The following is a 22,323-nucleotide window of genomic DNA, read 5'->3' as shown; positions in this document are numbered from 1 at the left end:
TAAATGTGATTAAAACAAGATTAAATCATGTGATCAAAACATGATTTTTAAAGTTATAAGTAAACAACATTTTTGGTATTAGTGATGAAAGTGTAAAGCAGTATGGGAATACAAAATACGAGTCATAAAAAAATGGTCATGTAATTTGATCAAGTAGTCCAAGTTTAGCATTGATCTCTAGAAAATATAAAATAATAATTGATAAGCAGTAGGAGGGTTCACTGTAATTATAAGTATTAGCATAAAACTGAACTCAACTTAAAAATCAAATTTTAAAGGACAGTAGAAATGATTCGGTATATTATAGACCATCAACACGGTAGGATAGCATATGTTATTATCTTGTTGATTATACATACAATATTCAATATGTGAAGTATTTACAATAAAAACAAACAAACAAAAACCACCATAAACCTGTAGGAGATATTTCCAATATCAAAATTTGTCAAAATGTTATCAGAAATATATTAAGAGTTTCCTCAATTTATAAAAAAAGGAAAAACCTCAATAGAAAATAATCAAAGTTTATAAATAGGCAATTCTTAGAATGCAGAATCTGAATGACTCTAAACAGACAAAGTTGTTCAACTGCAAAACCAGTCAGCAGAATACAAATAAAAGTGACATTGAGGTAACATTCTATGGCCAAGAATTTAGTGAAGTAAGAGAGTAAGATAATGCCGTATGCTGATGAGATTATGGGAAATGAGATCCCTTCTGCACTGCAGAGCAGTTATGTGAACAGGGGCACTCATTCAGGAGAAAGTCTGGCAGTGGTATTCAGTGGATTTACAAATGTACATAACTTAACACCAAGCGATCTGTGCTCCTGGCTATATTACCCTGAGAGTTCCTAACAGGTTAAAAGGACACATATGTGTGATTCATTGAAATGTTGTCTTGGATGGAATGAGTTAGAGGAAGTTTAGGGTTTGTACCTGAGGGACTGGGTAAGTAAAATTTAGTATATAGTCATGTGTCACTTAATGACATTTGGAGAAATGTGTCTAAGCTTAGGTACTTTTATCATTGTATGAAAACCATTGACTGTCCTTATACAAACCTAGATGGTATAGCCCACTACACACCTAGGCTGTGCTGTAGCCTATGGCTTCTGGGTTACAAACCTGTACAGTCTGAATATTGTAGACAACTGTAAGACAATGGTAAGTGTGTTTAGATCTGTACCCAAACATAGACAAGGAACAGTAAAAATCAATATTATAATTTTATGAGATCACCGTCATATATGCAGGTCATCATTAACCACAGTGTCTTTGCACAGGGTGCAAAGGGCAGTAATTGGGAAAAATGACCTAGCTTTGAATACATTCATATACTGTATGACAATGCCTCAGTCAAACACAGACCATATATAGATGTTGGTCCTATACGATCACAATGGAGCTGAAAAATCCCCGTCATCTAGTGACATCCTGTTCATTGTAACATCATTGTACAATGTTTTACCTTTTCCATGTTTAGATATGTTTAGATACACACACACACAAATTATGTTAAGATTGTCTACAGTGCTCAGTGTAGTAACATGGTAAATGTGTAGCCTGGGAGTGAGCGACAGCCTAGGTGTGTAATAGGCCATACCACGTATGTTTGTGTAAATACACTCTATGAAGTTTGCACAATGACAAAATCACCTAATGACTTATTTTCCCCATGGTTAAGAAACACAGGTCTGTCTAGCACCATAGAAAGATGTCCAAACACTAACGTTGAATGAAAGTAGTAAGAACCATAATGTAATTTACTACACAAAAATGCTTATGCAATACAACACATTCACATACACACAACTACACACTACTTTTAAGGTGACACAGATATTCTGATACATACATATATATATGAAAGTGGATTTGATGAACACACATTAAATGCATTAAATTGGAGGTCTAAAGGGGATGGAAGTGAGGATTAGAAACAAAAAATAAAATAAAACCAGTTAGACATCATTCCCAGAGTAATGATAACACAAGGCCACAAACTCAATTCTGTATATCTATGGTGAAAATAAAAAAAGGAAAAAAAAAAAAAGGAAAAACTAAAATTTGTATAACTTTAAGTGAGAAAAGCTGAAAGAATGCATAATAGTTTACAAATAGATTGAAATAATGAAACTGCCTGCAAATGTTTATATGAAATTAAACTGCAGCATGCAAATTGTACAACAACATATTAAAGTAAAAGCAAATAAAGCAAGTACACAATAGTATACAATGATCACAACTACCAAAAATCATATTCATGTGAGTGGGTTAGGGGAAGGGCCCTATTCTGGTCCTTTGCTTCCTCCTGGCCCTGCCTTCTCAGAGATGTTACAAAGTTTGCTATGGATCGGCAAGGATACTTTACATAACCCCCATGGTAGGGCATCATCTTGGTTTCTTGTAATATCCCTCCCCCCCACCCCCCCACCCCCCGTCTTCTTTGCATGAGGCTGGAGAGTAGGATTGACCAATGATGTTACCTCCTTTCTCCCATCAAGCCCCAGTGAAGGGTTGACATGGAAAATGAGATTAAACCATGAGGATTTTTTTATCCATGCTGTTGGTGAGGTAAGAAAGGGTCCTGATTTACTTATCTAAAAATATAGTTCAATTACTTCATCCTTTAAACAATTGCTCCCCTAATTTACTGTAGGGATTTTTTTTTTCGTTTTTTTCTTTTTTAGACAGAGTCTTGCTCTGCTGCCCAGTCTGAAGCTGAAGTCTAGTGGACCAATTATAGTTCACTATAGACTTAAACTCCTGGGCTCAAGAGACTGTCCTGATTTAGCCTCCAGAGTAGTTTGCACTACAGGCATATACCACCACTACTAGCTAATTTTTCTTTTTTTGTAGATACAGGGTCTCACTCTTGTTCAGGCTGCTCTCAAACTCCTGAGCTCAAGGAATCCTTCTGCCTTGAATCCTTAAGTGCTAGAATTACAGGCATGAGACACTCACTGCACCCTCCAGGAAATTTTTATGTAATGCAAATAAGTCCTTTTATTCCAAAATCTGTTAATCCCAGAAATCAAGATCCATTGCCTTACTTCCTTTAATTTTTTTTAAAGAACTTATACTTTAAAAGGACAAGAAGCATTTCATATCTGTATGCTCTGTGTAATAATATGTACTGTTGTGCCTTTCTTCAAAAACTACAATTATATGAAAAATAATGTTGATCATAGTGGTAGCAAAAGGGACCAGTCTGTTATCATAGGGCCTTGCTTCCCAAACAATAGCAGTGATACAAGTTAAGGATACAGGAACTAGCATAGTTATATAAAAGTGGGTCAAAGAACTTTTTATTACCTTAGTTTCTTTCCTCCATCTGCAATTTTAGCTTTTTGAAGATAACCTTCTTTTTCAACCATCTGCAAGAAGAATGCATATGTTAAAACTGTGACAAACTCATATGCATTGTTAGTTTGAATGAATCTATGCTTTTCAAGAATCATTGCAGTGATGGACGTTTCCCGTCATAGAACTTCATTAATAATGCACAGATAGCTTATGGGAAGTGCCTGCAAGATCATAATCATTACAAGCCATTGAAGAGACAAAGACATATTGTGAAGAAGAACGTGAAGGATTTGTTGGACAGCAATACACTTTTACTCACTTTTCTTTCTGGGCATCTAAGGCTGTACGTTAAAAAATAGACTGAAAATGGTAACACGAAGACAAATGTAATGCCTTCTTAATTTTACGTATTGTTCTTGGAAAAATTCTTCCTTTTTTAACATCCCCATATACCTGCTGAGGCTGAGTGTACGGGTGTGGGTCAAATTCAATGGGACCATATAACTTGGCCAGTTGAGTCATGGAAGGGCATTTAAAACACAACAATTCACGTGTCACAAGCAGTTTTCAAGACACTGTTGCAGCACTGCCTCACTGCCTTCTTCCATGATGTGGGATTACTTCTTTTTCCTATTTGTATGTAATATACTGGCTTTCAATGCTAATACAATTGCAACTTTCTTTCTTTCTTTTTTTTGAGACAGAGTCTCACTGTGTCGCCCTCAGTACAGTGCTGTGGTGTCACAGCTCATAGCAACCTCTAACTCTTGGACTTAAGCGATTCTCTTGCCTCGACCTTCCGAGTAGGGCCTACAGGTGCCCGCCACCACACCTGGCTATTTTTTGGTTGCAGTTGTCATTGTTGTTTAGCAGGTTGGAGCCTGGCTTGAACCCGCCAGCCTTGGTGTATGTGAGCTATGGGTGCTGAGCCACAAGTGCGACTTTCTTAGCGGAAATTCAATAATTCATTATAAATTCACAGAGGGGTTTGTGGCATTCTGGATAAAATAAATACATGATGCAAATTGTAATGTGTTGATCCCCAGCAAAGTCTAAACTAGGTGTTCAATTACTTTGCCCCCTTTGGTAAACTCTTTATGCACACACCAGCTCTCTCTCTATATATATATGTGTGTGTGTGTGTGCGCGCGCGTGCGCATGCACGCGCACACATATGTATATCTTCATGTTTCATTGAGATAAAAAGGATTATATTATGTACTACACCAAATGAAACTTTCTTTTTTTTTTTAATTATTATTATTTTTTTATTGTTGGGGATTCATTGAGGGTACAATAAGCCAGGGATCATTGGGAACCACAAAGGCTGTCCACTGCAGGGATCACTGGGAACCATAAAGGCTGTCTCCTGCAGGGATCACTGGGAACCATAAAGGCTGTCCACTGCAGGGATCACTGGGACCCACTAAAGCTGTCTCCTGCAGGGATCACTGGGAACTGTTAAAGGCTGTCGACTGCAGGGATCACTGAGAACCACAAAGGCTGTCCACTGCAGGGATCACTGGGAACTGTTAAAGGCTGTCTAATGCAGGAAAAAGTGAATTCTGGAGGATGAAGGCCCAGAGCATGAAGAATGGTTAAGGGGTCTGGGTGGAGAATTTAGGGAAATACTACAATCTAGGTACCAACATACTACAAACACATTCCCCTAAATAATTGTTTATATCTGCCCTTGGAAAATATTACTCTTATTATTTCCAATTCTGGAACAACCATCCAATGTTTCAGAGCCCCTAGGAGTAATGCTGGAATATGGATCAAAGCACTTTGATGTGAGGGCCAACATTTCACCATTGCACTGTACTAGAAGGAGGGAAGTAAGAAAAGTTGGAGAAAGCTGTACAAGTACCGGCAGTAAATCATTCTGTTTATTAGATGTTACTGTAAGTGTTATTGAACAGGAGAAATTTCTTATTTTTTACCTCCCTGTTCTTTAGCTTTCATGCTTCACGGCAACTTGAATTGGCATTCTTCATACTGGAGATCAGATTCCTAAAGTTTTTAATTGAAAATATTACTCAGATAATTATCCATTTACATGAAACTGTAAGGACTAATATAGGGAGATGCCACAGGTTATTTTAGTCTCCTGTTGCTGCTGATATACACGACCACGTACTTGGTGGCTTAAATCATCAGAAATTTATTATCTGAAATTTCCAGAGAACATTGATCTAAGGTGGGTTTTGCTAGACTAAAATTAAAGGGATGGTGTGATTGCCTTCTTTCTGTGGACTTTAGGGGAAAATCCATGTCCTTACTCTTTCTGGCTTTGAAGGCCACCCGCATTCCTGGGATTGTGGTCTCTGCCAGTCACTGGATCACTCCAGCCTCTACTTCATCCTCACATCCATTTCTCTTACTTTTCTACCTCCTTTCTTTCCCTTATAAAAACCTTGTGCTTACACTGGACCCACCTGAATGATGCAGGATAATCTCCCCATTGAAAGATCCTTAACTTAATCACATCTGCCAAGTCCCTTTTGCCATCCCAGGGAACATATTCACAGGTTCCAGGGATTAGAACATGGCACTTGGGGGGACCATTTTTCGGCTTGTCACACCTGGTCCCCCTCAATGATGATAACTTTGCACGATTATAGTGCAATGTCTCAGCCTATTGAATTTGATGCAGTGCACCAATCTTTGATTTCTCCTATCAGGTGTACAGATGTGTCCTATCCACTCCCAAAGTCAGTACATTAAACACGATGCTACCTCATGTTGCTCATTTATAACCAACCACACCACCCTCCTTCCTGATCTTTCCCTCATTTCTAACCCCTGAATCACTCACTTGTTATTTATTCTAAACTTTTTTTCCATTCCAAAAATATTATATAGATAAAATCACATATGGTATAACCTTGCAACCTTTGGGTTTAACCTTTTTCATTAACCATAATTCCTGAGAGAAGCATCCAAATAGTTATTTGTGTCAACACTTCTTCTCTTCTCACTGCTAAGCTTTGGTAACTAGCACATACCGCACACTTTTTAACCAGTCACACAGAGAAGGATATCTGAAGCTTTTACTCTGGGGTTATTATCAAGGAAACTGCTATGAATATCCAGGTTTCCTTGTAAATATACGTTTTCATTTTTCTAAGATAAATGCCAAGAGGAGAATTGTTATATTCTGTGGCTACATGTTTGGTGTACAAGAAACTGACAAACTGTCTTCTGTTACAGAATGGCTATACCATTCTGCATCCTTACCAACAATATGGGAGTGGCCCTGCTTCTCTGCATTCTTGGCAACATTTTGTGTTGTCACTTTATTTTTTTATTTTAGGCATTCTGATAGGTGGGATGGGTATGTAGTGATATCTCATTTGGTTTTAATTTGGATTTTTCTAAAGGCTAATAGCGTGGGCTGTATTTTTACATTCTTATTTGCTATCTGTATATCCTCTTCAGTGAAAACTCTTTTGATGTTTTCATTTTTAACTGGATTGTTTATGGCTTTTGTCCTTGTGTTTTAATGTTGAGGCTTAGGGATTCTTTACCTGTTTTGGATACTAGTCTTTTAGGTATGTGTTTGCAAATATTTTCTCCCTATATCGGTAGTTTGTTTCTTCCTATATCCACATCTATATCAGGACTTTTATAGAGCAAAAGGTTTCAATTTTAATGAGGTCTGATTTATAAAAAGTTTCTTTTGATTCATTGTGCTTTTGTTGTCCAGACTAAAAACTCTTTGATTGGACCTAGATCCTAAAGATTTTCTCTTAGTGTTTCTTTTATAAACCTCTTAAAGGGTTTATATTTTGTGTTTTAAATGGAAGTGTCAATATATGACCCCTTCCATAGCATTTTATCATTTAACTCTTGCATAGAGTGTGACACTTGGGTGGGGCTTTATTATGCTGCCTATGGATGTCCAATTACTTTGACTGCATTTGTATTAAAGTTTCTCTATCCTTCACTGATTTGCTTTGTACCGATGTCAAAAATCTGTTGGCCATATGGTTTGGGGCTATTTCTAAGTTCTCTCTTCTATTCCTTTGATCTATGCCTCAATCCCCCTCTCATACAGCACTGACTGTAATACTGTAAGCCTAAATATCGAGTAAAATAATCCCTCCCACTTTCAATTTTGTCAGAATGATTTTACTTATTCTAGGACCTATACTTTTTCATACACATTTTAGAAAAAGCCTATCCATGCTTACATTATAATAAAACTTGGGATTCAGATAGTTATTGCAACTAAATCTGTTTCCATGTTGAGTCTTCACAAGCATGAACACAATATGTCTCTCCGTTTGGATAAACACATTCCTTGAGCCTTTTTAATCAACATTTTGTAATAGTCAGCACACACACCCTGCACATTTTGTTTAATAGTGTACCTAAGAATTTTCTTATCTTTAGAGAGGTTGTAAATAGTACTATGTTTTTAATTTCAGTTTCCAATGTTTATTGCTAGTATATGGAAATGTGATGAATTTTTATGAGTTGACCATGTATCTTGAAATCTAGCTGAATTCATTTTTTAATTATAGAAGTTTTTCTATATTATTTTGATTTTTTTATTTCTCCCTTTCTCACCTGTGTGCATTACTACAGTAGCTAACACCTCCATACAACATGGAATAAAAGCGGTAAAAGTGAGTATCCTTGTCTACTCTTCAATCTCAAGGGAAAAGTGTTCAGTTTTCCCCAAACAAGAATGATGGTAGCTGTAGGTGTTTTATTGTTTCTCATTATTAAATTGAAATGTTCCCCCATTTCCTCGGTATCTTTAATGTGAAAGAGTGTTTAATTTTCTTTATGCTTTTTTTCTGCATCAACCAATAGGATTATATAACTATTCATTAACTTGTTATGTGATGGACTTTTATTAACTTATCTCTTTCTTTTTTTGAAGAAGTATAATAAAATTTGTATCGTGATGAGAAGCTGTCAACTTAAACAGCAGCAAATGGAGAGAATAAGGACATTTCCTGTTATAATAAGTCTACATAACCTTCATAATATACGATGTAGTAGGCATTTTCAATATGTGACTGTCAGTCTAGAACTGCCAAATACTTTTTCATTTAACCTAATACAACTGCATACCTACTAAAAAGAAATGCATTAAGAAAGCATGAAAACTTTGTTTGTTGAAAAAACAAAACCTGAAGGGAAGGAATATAGAAATTATGAAGTTATGCAGAACACTTAATGTAATTAAGTATATGTTCATATCTTTATAGGAATATAAAACCCAATCATTTGCAGAATGGACTCAGATTGCTGAAATACTATCTATACTTTAGACCTCTACATAAGCATTTTAGACCTACTTTTTGATCCACTATTCCCATTTGTAGGTATGTACTCAAAGGAAATGACTTCTATTTATACAAAATAAGTTATGAATACTTTTCTGCAGTGGTAACTGCATACCAGTAAGACCAAAACAAACATAAATCAAGCAATGGAGTGTTCTCAAAGCTGTGATGTTCGAAGACTACAAACTGCTAATTCTATATAGAATGGGTTTTGTTGTTACATGAAATTCAAGTTGACGCATAAATTGAGATATATAGAGATCAAATTAAATGATTGCTCCACAGCCAAGGAATAAATAGACAACCTACCAAAAGAGGAAAAATATGCACATGCTGTTCATCCGATACAGAGCAGATGACCAGAATCTACAAAGAACTCAAGCAAATAAGCAAGGGAGAAATCAAACAACTCCATCAAAAAAAAGGGCAAAAGACTTGAGCAGAAAGATTTCAATTGAAGATAGGTTAATGGTCAAGAAACACATGAAAAAAGGCTCATTGTCTCTAATCATCAGGTAGTTGCAAATAAAAACCACAGGGAGATTATTACCTAATTCTAGGGAGAATGGTTTATAATTAGATGAATCAGAAATGAAAAGGGTAACATTGCAGAAATACATACTGCAAAAATAAACGCCATCCATGAATACTAGATAAATCACTATGCACATAATGTAGAAAACAGACATTTTCAGACATACAGTTGGATGATGGTTTGCCTTGCTAACATATTCATGTTGATATGTTGAATTTCTTTTCAAACCTATTATTTTAAAAATTATAAGCATTTGTTTTTAAGTTCACAGAAACGAAATTATGTTCAAATTCTCAGGAATTTTGGACTAACCATAACATTGTCAGTTATATTTAAATTTTGATGGCAAGTTTGTTACCTCACTTGAGTGGGGCCTTCCCCTTCCCCTCAGTTCTGAGAGAATACAATATGTATAGTAAAACATTAATAATTTCAAAATTTTCATTAAAAAAATCATCCATGAATACTAGATAAATCGCTATGCACATAATCTAGAGAACAGAGAGAAAATAGAAAAGTTCCTAGAAACACACAACCTCCAACACTGAACCAGAAAGAAAGAAAACTGAGTAGACCAAAAAAAAGAAAGAAAAGTGAGATTAAACCAGTAAGGAAAAATCTAGTCAAAAAAGAGAAGCCCTGCACAAGATATGTTCATAACTGAATTCTGTCAAACCTACAATGAATACCGGGCACATATAACGTAGAAATTACTCCATAATATTGAGAAAAAGGGAAACCTCCCCAACTCATTCTATGAAGCTAATGTTATAGTCATACAAAAGCCAGGGAAAGACACAATGATAAAAAAGAAAAGTAGAAACCAATATCCCTTATGAATACAGGTGCAAAAACCCTCAAAACAAAAAAAAAAAAAAAAAACTAGCAGTCTGAATAAAACAGCATACTAAAAAAAAAAAAAAAAAAATGAAGCGCCAAGATGACTTCATTCCATATGCAAAGGATAGCAAACAAGGCATGATAAAAACCCCGAACAAACTAGGCATAGAAAGAAAATATCTCAGAATTATAAAAGTCATATTTGGAAAACATACAACTAACATATTCAACGGAGAAAAGTTGAAAGCATTGCCCATAAGAACTGGAGTAAGACAAGGATTCCCACTATCACCACTCTTTTTTGACATAGTGCTAGAAGTCCTAGGCAAGATAAAAAAGAGGAGAATATTAAGGGTATCCAAACTGGTTAAGTGGACATCACTTTTTCCCAATGATATAATCTTGTACCTAGAAACCCCAAAGGTTCTGCCAAGAGTCTTCTGGAATTAATAAATAAATTAAGCAAAGTCTTAGGATAAGAAGCCAATATACATAAATTAATACCATTTCTATATAACAATGACAGTTAAGCTAGGAGTCAAATCAAAGACTAAGTAACATTCATAAAAACAAAAACAAAATAAAATAAGTAGGGATATACTTACACACAAGAGAGTTAAATTTCTCTAACATGGAAAACAATAAAACTCTGAACAAAAAAGTTGCAGAGGATATAAACAAATATCCTGACTTAGTAGAAACAATAATGTTAAAATATCAATACTACCTAAAGTGATTAATAAATGCAATGCAATCTCCATCAATTTGCCAAAGTCATAATTCACAGATAAAGAAAAAAATATTTTATACTTTGTTTGGAGCCATAAAAGAGCCTGAATCTTAAGCAAAAGAACAAATCTGTAGTACTCCCAGTGCCACACTTGCAGCCATACTATGAAACTATAGCCTTGTAGTTTAACAAAAACAGCATGGTATTTCTACAAAAATATGGAAATACACCAATGGAACAGAGGACCCAGATATAAAACCACCTACCTTCAACAAAGTTATCTTTGACAAAGCAGGCAATAACATACACTGGGGAAAAGAAGCCTTATTTAATAAATGGCTCTGGGAAAATTGGATTGTTACATGCACCAGAATGAAGTAGGACCACTAGTCCTCACCACTCAAACTCAGGATATACAAAAGATTTATGGCACAAAATCATAAGTATTCTGGAGGAAAATGTAGAAAAAGCTCTTCTAAATATGATTCTAGGCAAAGAATTTAAGAAAAAGACCCCAAAGGCAATCATGACAAAACCAAAACTGGGATTTGTTTCAGCTAAAAAGCGTCTGCACTGCTACAGACACAATTAACAGATCAAAATAGACAACCAACAGAATGGAAGAAATAGTCACAAATGACACTTCCAATAAAGGACTAGTAAGTAGAATTTACAAATAACTCAAGCAACCAACAGGAAAAGACAAACCATCTTAGAAACAAGTGGGCAAAAAACGTGAAAAGACAATTCTCAAAATAAGAAAAAATGGTCAATTTCATGACCTATTAGGGTAATGCAAATTAAATTCACAATGACATTATCACCTTACTCCAGTTACAATGGAATTTATTAAAATTCCCAAATCAATAGGTGCTGACATGGACACAGAGAGAAAGGCATTTTTGTATGCTGTTGGTTAGAGCGCAAATTTGTAAAACTTCTATGAAAATGAGAATGACGTTTTCTCAAAGAACTAAAAGTAGACCTACAATTTGACCCAGCAGTCCCACTACTAGTTATTTTCCCCAAAAGAAGAGAAATTGTTTTACCAAAAAGATACCTGCATTTGAACGATTATTGCAGCACAATTCATTATTGCCAATATGTGGAAACAAACCAAGTGCTGACAAATTCATGAGTGGACTAATTAAATGTTGTATATGTATTCCATGGAGTACTACTCAACCACAAAAAATGATAAATTAATACCTTTTACAACAATCTGTATGGCACCAGAGACCATCCTTCTAAGTAAAATACCTCAAGAATGAAAAACAAACACCACATACAGTCACTATTAAATTGGAGCTAACTGATGAGCTCACATGTGCATAGAAGGAAGTAAAAGTATGTGGAAATCAACCAAGGGAAAGGGGTAGAGGGAAGGAGGCAAATGGACTAAGCCAACCTAGTGGGTACTATGAATACCATATGAGTGATGGGCATACCTATAGTCAGGACTGTAGCATCACAAAAATGATCCATGTAACATGAAATATTTTTACACCAGTAATACGTTGAAACAAAATAATCCATTCATTTTTGTGAAAATATAAAAAAATCTTCTAATCTATTTTCAGTCCATAAATACCCAGATGGGTTTTAAAAAGAATGAAGAAAGGGAGGCTCCATGATGATAGACTAGAGACATTTCTTCATCAGCTGATCTCAGTCAAATTGATGAGCAGAGTCTCTAGGTGCCTCCATCTGGATTGTCCTGTCCAGAAACAACATTGCAAAGGCACAGTGAGACAGAATGGAGCACCAGGAGCAAAACGTTAAGAAGGGTGAGAGGCACGCATGAAAAGCAGATGCAAAGGACTGCAGCAACCCAGGGAGAGAGAGAGCCTGCATGTGGAATCCCTGGGGGATCAATTTTGCAGGTGAATTCCCCACACCGCACCATGGCATTCTGTAGGAGTGGACTGGGAGTTGAACTGAACTCTGGGAGGGCCTGTCCATCCATGCCTGAAGACTGATACGAAACAAGCAGGAATATAGGTCCCACAGGACGTTCAGGTGCACAGAAGCTGGCCTTTTGTTCAAGGGTTGGAGAGAGTATATTCTGCCTCTTAGGGACAAAGCCAGAGGCCTGAACCCAGGCTATCATTTTACTGCCACTGGCTGGGCAGATCTGGTCCTGGAGCCTGTTCAGTGGGAGGCCTGGCAGCCTGGTCCCCATTGCCTAGGGAGACTGACAGGGCAGGTGTGGATAATGCTAAAACCTTGAGCTGGCTGACACCCAAGGGAGCCAAGCTTGGAGAAGCCTCACAGTATCCCATTATGTTAATGCTTCTGACTCCAGCAGTTGGAGCTACCCCAGGGCTGACTTCCTTGAACACATGGGCAGAGGTGAGCAGATTATGCCTACGACACCGCTCCATCTGTGGCTGCAGGGAACTGTTTGGATGGCAGAGTCTTCCCTGCCTCCCCACCTCATAGTCTGGCATAAGCTTCAAGAATTTGCCTCTACCACCCCCATGGGGATTCTTCTCTCATACAGTTAGCTACCAAGCCCAGAATAACATCAATGAATCAGGAAAACAAGACTGGATCTCTTTGGCAACTAGCTGATAACATCCCACCTCTACCACATGCAGAATACAGAGTACTGGGTTTTTTCCCCCCCCTCTTAACCAAGAAGTGCCACGTATTGTCATTAGGAAGAAAAGGTTTTTTCTTTTTCTTTTGCTTTTCCTAATCCTGGAGCATTACTTACGGACCATGCAATACATGTATTTTTTATTTTTTTCCTTTTCTTTAACTTTTTTTGTTTTTTTCTTTTTTTAACTTTATACTATTTCTATTCTCTTCTCCATTTCTTTTTCTTTTTGTTTATTTTTCTACTTTTCTAATCTTTCTCCCATAAATCCCTTAAGTAACAATCAAGATAATCTCTCTCTTTTGAGTGTGTTTTGTGTTTGGTTTTTTGGAAGACCATTTCTAAGGCCTCCATGGCAGTGTTGCAGCAATGATCTGGCTCATGGTGGCCTTCAACACCTGGATTTGGAAATCCCTGCTTTGACCTCCTGAGGAGTTGCAACAGCTGTTCCTCACTAAAGTTCATGTTTTTGTTTGTTTGTTTGTTTTTTCCATATTTGATGGAAGTAGGGTCTCACTCTGGATAAGGCTGGTCAGAATCATCTAACTTTGGGTAATACACCTGCCCTAGAGCCGCCAGATCACTGATAATTGCTGGTATGCTGCACTATGCATGGCCTGTTACAATTATCATCATTAGCTTTCTTCTTTTTATCTCTCATTTTCTCATTCTTTTACTCTCCTTCCTTTTCATTTTTTAATCCTTGTACCAAAAGACAACCTTTTTTTTTTTTTTTTTTTAGAGACAGAGTCTCACTGTACCGCCCTTGGTAGAGTGCCGTGGCGTCACACGGCTCACAGCAACCTCTAACCCTTGGGCTTACGCGATTCTCTTGCCTCAGCCTCCCGAGTAGCTGGGACTACAGGCGCCCGCCACAACGCCCAGCTATTTTTTTTTGTTGTTGTTGTTTCAGTTTGGCCGGGGCCGGTTTGAACCCGCCACCCTCGGCATATGGGGCCGGCGCCCTACTCACTGAGCCACAGGCGCCGCCCAAAAGACAACTTTAATCTCAAAGCACAGAAACAAAGAGGCTTCAGGACAACTAGGAAGTGCGAAAAGTTAAGTAGGGGAAGGAAATAACAAGAAGTAACAACACATGCAGAGGATCCAACAAATAAAAATTATATCAACTTGAAAAACTAGAATAGACCAATCCTGCAAGGGATTACCAAGCTGCTGTCAAAGATGAAAAGACAAAAAGAATTTAGATTATAGATGTCCAAAGTGATGAAGAGAATTAAAGGGCAAGTGGAAAGTCACCAAACAGAAATAAAAAAAACTGACCCAAGAAACAATCAAAAGACATGATGAAATTAGAAAAGAGTTCAAAGTATTGAAGGAGTCATTCAAGGAGTTTAAAATGCAACAGAAAATTTCAATAACAGCATAAACCTTGAAGAAGAAAGAATCTTAGAGCTTGAAGACAAGGTTCTTGAGCTAACTCACTTACTTAATGAGGCAGAAAAGAGGAGAGTAAAGGTCAGGTGTGATGGCACACACCTGTAATCCTAGCACTCTGTGAGGCCAAGGAGGGTGGATTGCTTGAGCTCACAGGTTTGAGACCAACCTGAGCCAGAGTGAGACCTCATCTCTAAAAACAGGCATTGTGGCGGGCGCCTGTAGTCCCAGCTACTTGGGAGGCTGAGGCAAGAGGATTGCATGAGCCCGAGAGTTTGAGGTTCCTATTAGCTATGACACCACGGCACTCTACCTCAGGTGACAAAGTGACAGTCTATCTCAAAAAACAAAACAAACAAATCCAAGAGAGTAAAAGAATAGCAATCTTAGAGAATTATGGGATTTTATAAAGTTTATAAACATACAAATTATAGGCACAGAAGACCTATTGGAGGATATCATAAATGAAAAATGTTTAAGTTTTACCAAAGATTCAGAGAAAGTCCGTTGAGAAATATCAAAGCCCAGTTTATCTCAATTCAAACAGAGCATCTTCTAGACACATTGTAAAAAACTTGGCCAAAATGAAATAGAAAATTTTGAAGGCCACCAGGAATAAGCACCAGTTGACCTACAAGGACAATTCCATCAGAGTGACAGCAGATTTCTCAGCTGAAGAACAACAAGCTAGAATAGATAGGACTCTCATTTTCAATATACTCAAACACAACAACTCCCTGCCTAGGATTCTGTATTCTATGAAACTAAGTTCCATATTCAATGGATACATCGAATGTTTTCCTTGCAAGTAAACGTTGAAGAAATTTGCCACTATAAGACCACCTGTCCAGGAAGTATTCCAGAGTAATATTACACATCGAACATAACAATGTACCACAAGCAAAGACACACAGAAATTAAAGGTCATAGCCTAACTTCCTCAATGGTACAAGTGATAAATGTAGGTGGCAACCTTCACAAAAGACAAACACAAATCCATCATAGTCAAGCCATAGTGAATGGCTTGAATTACCCACTGATGAGACACAGACCAGATGACTGGATCAAAAGCACAAGCCAACTCTATGCTGTCCTCAGGTAACATATTTAACAGCTAAGGACAAAACAAGACTCAGGTTGAGGGATTAGAAATCAATATTTCAGGCAGATGGAAATCAAAAGAAAGCAGGGGTCACAATTTCAAGATACACTGGGCTTCAAACCACAAAAGGTAAGGAATGATAAAAATAAAGTACTCTATTTTCTTGTCAAGGGAACAATACCAGAAGACATCTCAAGCCTAAGTCTTTATGCACCCAAATTAATTAAATGTTTCCAGATTTACAAAATGAACTCTAACAAGTCTGAACAATATAATATCCTATAACAGCATAATTTCTGGGGACTTCACACCCTATTGACAGAACTGGACAGACCCTCCAAACACAAACTGAGCAAAGAAACGATCGACTTTAACATGACTCTACAAAACATACCACCCCGATATTACCAAATACACATTCTCCTCATTAGCTCATGAATAATTTTCCAAAACTGACCACATCCTAAGACACAAATCAAACCTCGCCTAATTTAAAAGAATAGAAATTATACCTTGTAGCTTACAGATTACTATGGAATCAAGGTCGAACTCATTTCCAACAAAACCTTTCATTCCCCAAATCATAAAAACTAAATGATCTTACGCGAAAGACAACTATTTCAAGGAGAAAACAAAGGAGAAAAATCATTAGATTTGTCTAACAAAATGATGATGAAAAACCTCTGGGATACTGAGAAAGCAGTCATAAGAGGGAAATTTATTGCATTACATGCCCACAGCCAATAATTTAAAAAGCACAAATCAACAATCTAATGCATCATTTCTAGGAACTGGAAAAGAAAGAGCCATCCAATCCCAAACCTAGCAGAAGGAAAGAACCAAAATCAGAGCAGAAGAAAATGAAATTGAGAACAAAAGAACCATTCAGGAGATTAAGAAAACAAAGAGTTGGTTCCTTAAAATAAATAAAATTGATAAAAATAAAAAAATTGATAAAACTTTGGCTAGTCTAGAAACAGAAAAGTAAGATCTCTAATAACCACACTGAGAAATGAAAGAGGGAAAATAACAATAGATGTCGCAGAAATACAAGAGATTATCTCTGATTGCTACAAAAATTGCTATGCCCAGAAATTTAACATTGTGGAGGAAATGGACTAATACCTGGAATCATACTACCTACCTAGACTTAACCAGGAAGAATTAGAACTCTTGAACAGACCTATATCAAGCACAGTAATCGCAAAAATAAAGTAGCTTCTAATAACGACAACAAAAAGTCCTGGACCAGATGATTTTACACCAGAATTTAAACAAACATTCAAAGAAGAGCTCATACCTATGCTGCAGAATCCATTCAAAAACATTGAGAAGGAAAGAACACTCCCAATTCATCCTCTGGAGCAAATATCTTCCTGATACCAAAACCATAAAAAGGACCCATTAAGAAAAACACACGCACACCCCCCAATTTCACTAATGAATACAATCCAACTATACTCAAAATCCTAGCAAATAGAATACAGGTGTGGGACAGCGTCAGCGCCCGGCGCGCTGCGGCGGGCGTCAACGGTCCCCACATCAGTCTCACCTCACCGGCTGCCGTGGTGACAACCGCTGCGGCTCCCCGGTGCCTCGCCGCCTCGGCCTCCAGCAGCCCCGCGTCGCAGCCAAGTCTCCGCCTCCGTCAGCCGCCGCCAGCCCGACTGCGCGCCACCTGACCGCGTCACGTTACCCAGCGCTGTGAGCTGTGCGTCTGGGACCCGTCCAGCCGGCCTGACCGCGCGCGACGACCGTTCCTGGCGCAGCATCCATCCCCCGCGCCACGCGCTGCCGGGCCGATAGTTTGGCCTCCTCCTTCCGGTGGACCTTCAGTTCCCGAGCCCTCCCGCGAAGCCTCAGCTGGCTGCGCCGGACCCTCCAGCCTCCGCCGCGCCTCGTCCAGATAGGCGGCCTGGGTCAGCGGCTGCAGTCACTTGGCCTGCTGTAGCCGTCCGCCTCGGCCTCCCGCAGGGCCTGGCTCAGGTCGCGCAACAGCCCCACCAGGCACAGTACCGCGCGCACCCGCGCGCGTACTTCCCCTAAGCTGGGCCTGGCGTGAGTGCGCTGCAGCACCCGGCAGGCTCGTCGCGGGGTCCCGAACACCGCCTCCAGCCACTGCCGGTCGCGCAGTCTCTGGAGGACCACGTTGGCGTCGGTCCCCGGGAAGGGCCGGCACTGGGGCTGCGGTGAGCACCGCCTCCTGGCCCAGGGCCACTGTGGAGCCCCTGCTGTCCTGAGGCGCCTCGGCCGTCCGACGTGCGCGGGGACGCCGTCTTCCAGCGCCGGGTCACGTGACGCGGTCACGTTGTGCGCAGTCGGGCAGGCGGCGGCTGACGGAGGCGGAGAGTTGGCCGGGACGCGGGGCTGCTGGAGGCAAAGGCGGCGAGGAACGGGGGAGCCGCAGCGGTTGTCACCACGGCAGCCGGTGAGGTGAGACTGACGAGGGGATCGTTGTCACCCGCCGCAGCGTGCTCGGGCGCTGGCGCCGTCCCACACGTGTATTCTATTTGCTAGGATTTTGAGTATTGTTGGATTATGGGGGCAAGACATGATTGCAAGAGGGACTTTACTTAACAATTGCAATCAGTGTAACTGGCTTATTGTACCCTCAATGAATCCCCTACAATAAAAAAAAAAAAAGGAAAAAAAAATAATTAGAAGAGATAGAAGCAAGATGCAGGTTATGTAAGGCCATAAATTTTATAATTTATTTTTTACCAAAACAAATTCATTATAACTACTAGTTGATTACATCACCATTTGGGTTAAATTGGCATATTTAATACACATTCTACCAAACTCTCTTTGTGTATTATATATACCCGTATATGTGTCCCCTAACCAGGGCCTAAAAAAATATTAGCACTGCCAAAATATAATTTGTTAAGAGCACATTGTAACTGCTTTGAGTGAAGCTGTAGAGAAAACTGAGTGTTGCTAGTGATTGAATCATATTATCTTAGTTGCCCTGAGTCCTTAAGATGTTTCGTGGCAAAGAGTACAACAAGCTGTGCATGTGGACGCAAAACCAGGTAAGGAATGACAGCCCTTCCACTTATTGTTGTGAGTTTTAGGCAGGGCAGTAGTTTAGCTTTTTCAATAATCTGCAGTAAATATGGATTCAGGATACTTTCAAGAGTTTATCTTCCTTGGGAAGCCTTTCTTGCCCTGATTTTTTTCCCCTATGGTGCTGATCTTGGAGCGGATATCTCTTTGAAGTCAGCAGGAATCTTGACACTTGAGTCACCACACAGCATGAGAAAAAGAAAGGGAGGAACCAGGCATTGGTGGGTAGTTCCCATCAGAAGGCACATTGGTAGGTGAATGCAGGGGTGGCTGTCACATTATAATGGAGTATAACATCATCTAACAAGGACAGAATGAAGGAAATACCTTTTAATAAGGCCAGAGCCCATTTCCATGTTAAAATATCATTTTTCCTGTTAGGAAAGATAGAATTAAGAACAAAAAGCAAAAGGCATTTTATGAGACTATTTTTTCATCTTTCTGTGAATGTTAGACAATACTTATAGTGTTGCTCAGTATCCTCATGTTTAAACAGTATAATGATTTAAAAAATAATTTTCTGACTTTTGAATATAAACAGGTCTATAAATGGGTTTTTAGTGAATATCTCCTTAATCTTTTATATGGGGAAGAGACTATTTGAAGTCTCCATTTACTTAATATGGGTTTATACATTTGGGGTCATTTCCAGTGACATATTTCAAGACCCCAGAGACTTTCTTACAGTATCGTATTTACTGAGAGGGAGAGAGAGAGGATTTAAATTAAGGTTTAAAGCAAGGTTTATATAATGCATCAGGAGGAATGTAGATTAGTTGGAAGTTGAAAATGAAAGTTGTGAACTAATGATTAAGTACCAAAAATATAACATTTTAAAATCAATGCAAGAAACAAATATTTTAAATAAATTCATTTCAAATGAATATTGTACAGTGTATCTGCGAAGTCAACACTCGTAGAGAGTGGTATGTGGCATGTAGCCGACATACTGTCATTTTCCTGTTTCCTGACTTAGTAGAATGAAGGGCGAGGTGAAGAATCAGACTTCAGGCTCTCACTGATTCTTGTGCTCTTCCCTTCTTGCCTTAAGGTTCACCAAATAATTAACAAACAAAATGGAACAAAGACAAAACCACTGGCTTTAAACAAACCCTGAAAAGCAGTACGTATCAATAGTGCATAGCCTAAATTATCTTGGGGGGACTAACTTGGCAAGTGTCATAATGAAAAGATGTTTGCCTTCTCAAATAAGAACTGATATCTGAATATAAGTCCATTAGATTTTACTTTTCTATTCCTCGTTAGTCTGGCCAATGGTTTATCTATTTTATTTATTTTTACATTTTAATTTTATTATTATACTTCTAGACATGATCACGGCTCACTGCAACCTAAAACTCCTGGGCTCAAGGGATCCTTCCACCTTAGCCTCCAACTCTTTGTTTCTGAATGATTCTTTTGTTTTCATTGATCTCTGATTAGGTGGCTGTACCATGTTAGTTTCATTCCCTGGTTTTCTACTCAAATCCAAATGTATATGTCTCTATTTTTGTCAGTGTCATGCTGTTTGGACCACTATGGCCTTGTAGTACAGCCTAAAGTCTGGTATGCTGATGCCCTCAGGTTGGTTTTTACCCTTAAGAACTGCTTTGGCTATATGGAATTTTTTATGGTTCCATACAAAATGAAGAATTATTTTTTCCAGCTCTTGAAAGCACAGCGAGTACTTTAATAAGAATGGCATTGAATCTGTAGTTTGCTTTGGGATGTATAGACATTTTAACAATGTTGATTCTTCCCAGCTATGAGCATAGTCTGTTCTTCCATTTGTTAATATCTTCTGTTATTTTGTTTTTAGGGTTCGTAGTTTTCTTTGTAGAGGTCGCTCACCTCTTTGGTGATGTATATTTCTGGGCATTTCATTTTCTTTTAAGCTACTGTGAAGGGTATTATGTCCTTAATTACCTTCTCATCTTGGCTGTTATTGGCATTTGCATAAGCTACTGTTTTTTGGACATTGGTTTCATATCCTGAGACATTACTGTATTTTTTTTTTTTTATCGCTTCCAGGAGTCTTCTGGTTGCATCCTTATGGTTATTTAACTATAAGGTCATATCATCAGCAAAGAGGGAGAGCTTCACTTCTTCTGCCCCCTTTTGGATCCCCTTTATTTCCTTATCTTGCCTCATTGTATTGGCTAGAACTTCCAGCACTACCTTGAATAGTAGTGGTGATAGAGGACAACATTGTCTGTTCCAGTTCTGAGTGGAAAAGTTTTCAGTTTTATTCCATTCAGTATAATATTAGCTGTGGCTTTGTCATAGATAGCTTCAAGCAGTTTAAGGAATACACCACCAATGCCTGTATTCTTCAGAGTTCTAATTAGAAAAGGGTGTTTCATTTTTACCAAATTTTTTTTTTCTGCTTCTATTGAGAGCATGATATGGTCTTTGTTTTTGGTTCTATTGATATGGTGAATTAGATTTATGGATTTGTATATGTTAAAACAGCCTTGCATCCCTGGGCTGAATCCTACTTGACCATGATGTATGAATTTTTTAATGATAAACTGTCATCTAGGATTTTTTAATGATAAACTGACAGGCTAGGATTTTATCGAGAATTTTTGCAACTATATTCATTAGTAAAATTGGTCTGTAGTTCTCCTTTTTAGTTGGATTTTTTCCTGGTTTTGATATCAGAGTTATGTTTACTTCATAGAATGTTTTAGTGAAGATTCCTTCCTCCTCAATTTTTTGGAATAATTTTTTCAGTATGGGTATAAGCTGCTCTTTGAAAGTTTGATACAACTGTGGCGTCAGGCCATCTGACCTGGGCATTTTTAGGGTGGGGGTATATTTTATTGCTTCTTTGATCTCAGTGCTTGAAATTGGTCTGTTCAGAAAGTCTATTTCTTCTTAAGTCTAGTACAAGGGCATGTTTCCAATTATTGATCCATTTCCTCCACATTGTCAAATTTCTGGGCATAGAGTTTCTTCAAGTATTCAGTGATAATCTCTTATATCTCTGTAGCATTTGTTGTTATTTCACCTTTATCATTTATAATTAAGGTTACTAGAGATTTTACTTCCCTGTTTCCAGTTAGTGTGGTCAAAAGTTTATCTGTTATTTACTTTTTCAAAAATCCAACTTTTTATTTCATTCATTTTCTGAATTTTTTGTTTTGTTTTGTTTTCAATTTCATTAACATCTGATTTAATTTTGGCTATCTCTTTTCTTCTGCTGAGATCAGGGTCTTTTTCCAATTCCATAAGATGACTTGTGAGTGTTCTGATGCACTCAATTTTGGGTTTTTGAAGGTGGGCTTGTAGCACAATAAATTTTCCTCTCAGGATAGATTTTGTTGCATCCCAGAGGTTTTGGTAATTTCTGTCATAACTGTTGTTATGTTTTAAGAAATTAACCCTTTCCTTTTTTTTTTATCTCTTTCTGAACCCAACTATCATTCAG

General features: G+C 38.1%; 1 protein-coding gene across 2 annotated transcripts in view; it reads right to left on the bottom strand.

Annotated features, from left to right (window-relative positions):
- The window catches only part of LOC128579149 (rho GTPase-activating protein 15-like), a 152,429-nt gene extending 134,913 nt beyond the window's left edge, over positions 1–17,516 (bottom strand). The window contains exons 1-2 of one of the 2 annotated variants that reach the window (XM_053581394.1): positions 17,374–17,516; positions 3,321–3,382 (exon numbers count right to left, since the gene is read on the bottom strand). In XM_053581394.1, coding sequence (XP_053437369.1) covers positions 3,321–3,382 — 62 coding nt within the window. In that variant the 5' untranslated portion in view covers positions 17,374–17,516. Of the gene's footprint in view, positions 1–3,320; positions 3,383–12,167; positions 12,279–17,373 lie in introns of those variants that run through there. The other variant, XM_053581395.1, reaches the window with a different exon arrangement.
- Between the last annotated feature and the right edge of the window lie 4,807 nt (positions 17,517–22,323).

This window comes from Nycticebus coucang, chromosome Y (assembly GCF_027406575.1).
Source record: "Nycticebus coucang isolate mNycCou1 chromosome Y, mNycCou1.pri, whole genome shotgun sequence".
Lineage (NCBI taxonomy): Eukaryota > Metazoa > Chordata > Mammalia > Primates > Lorisidae > Nycticebus > Nycticebus coucang.
Note: the sequence above shows the minus strand (reverse complement) of the source record. Positions and strands in the feature narration are given on the sequence as shown.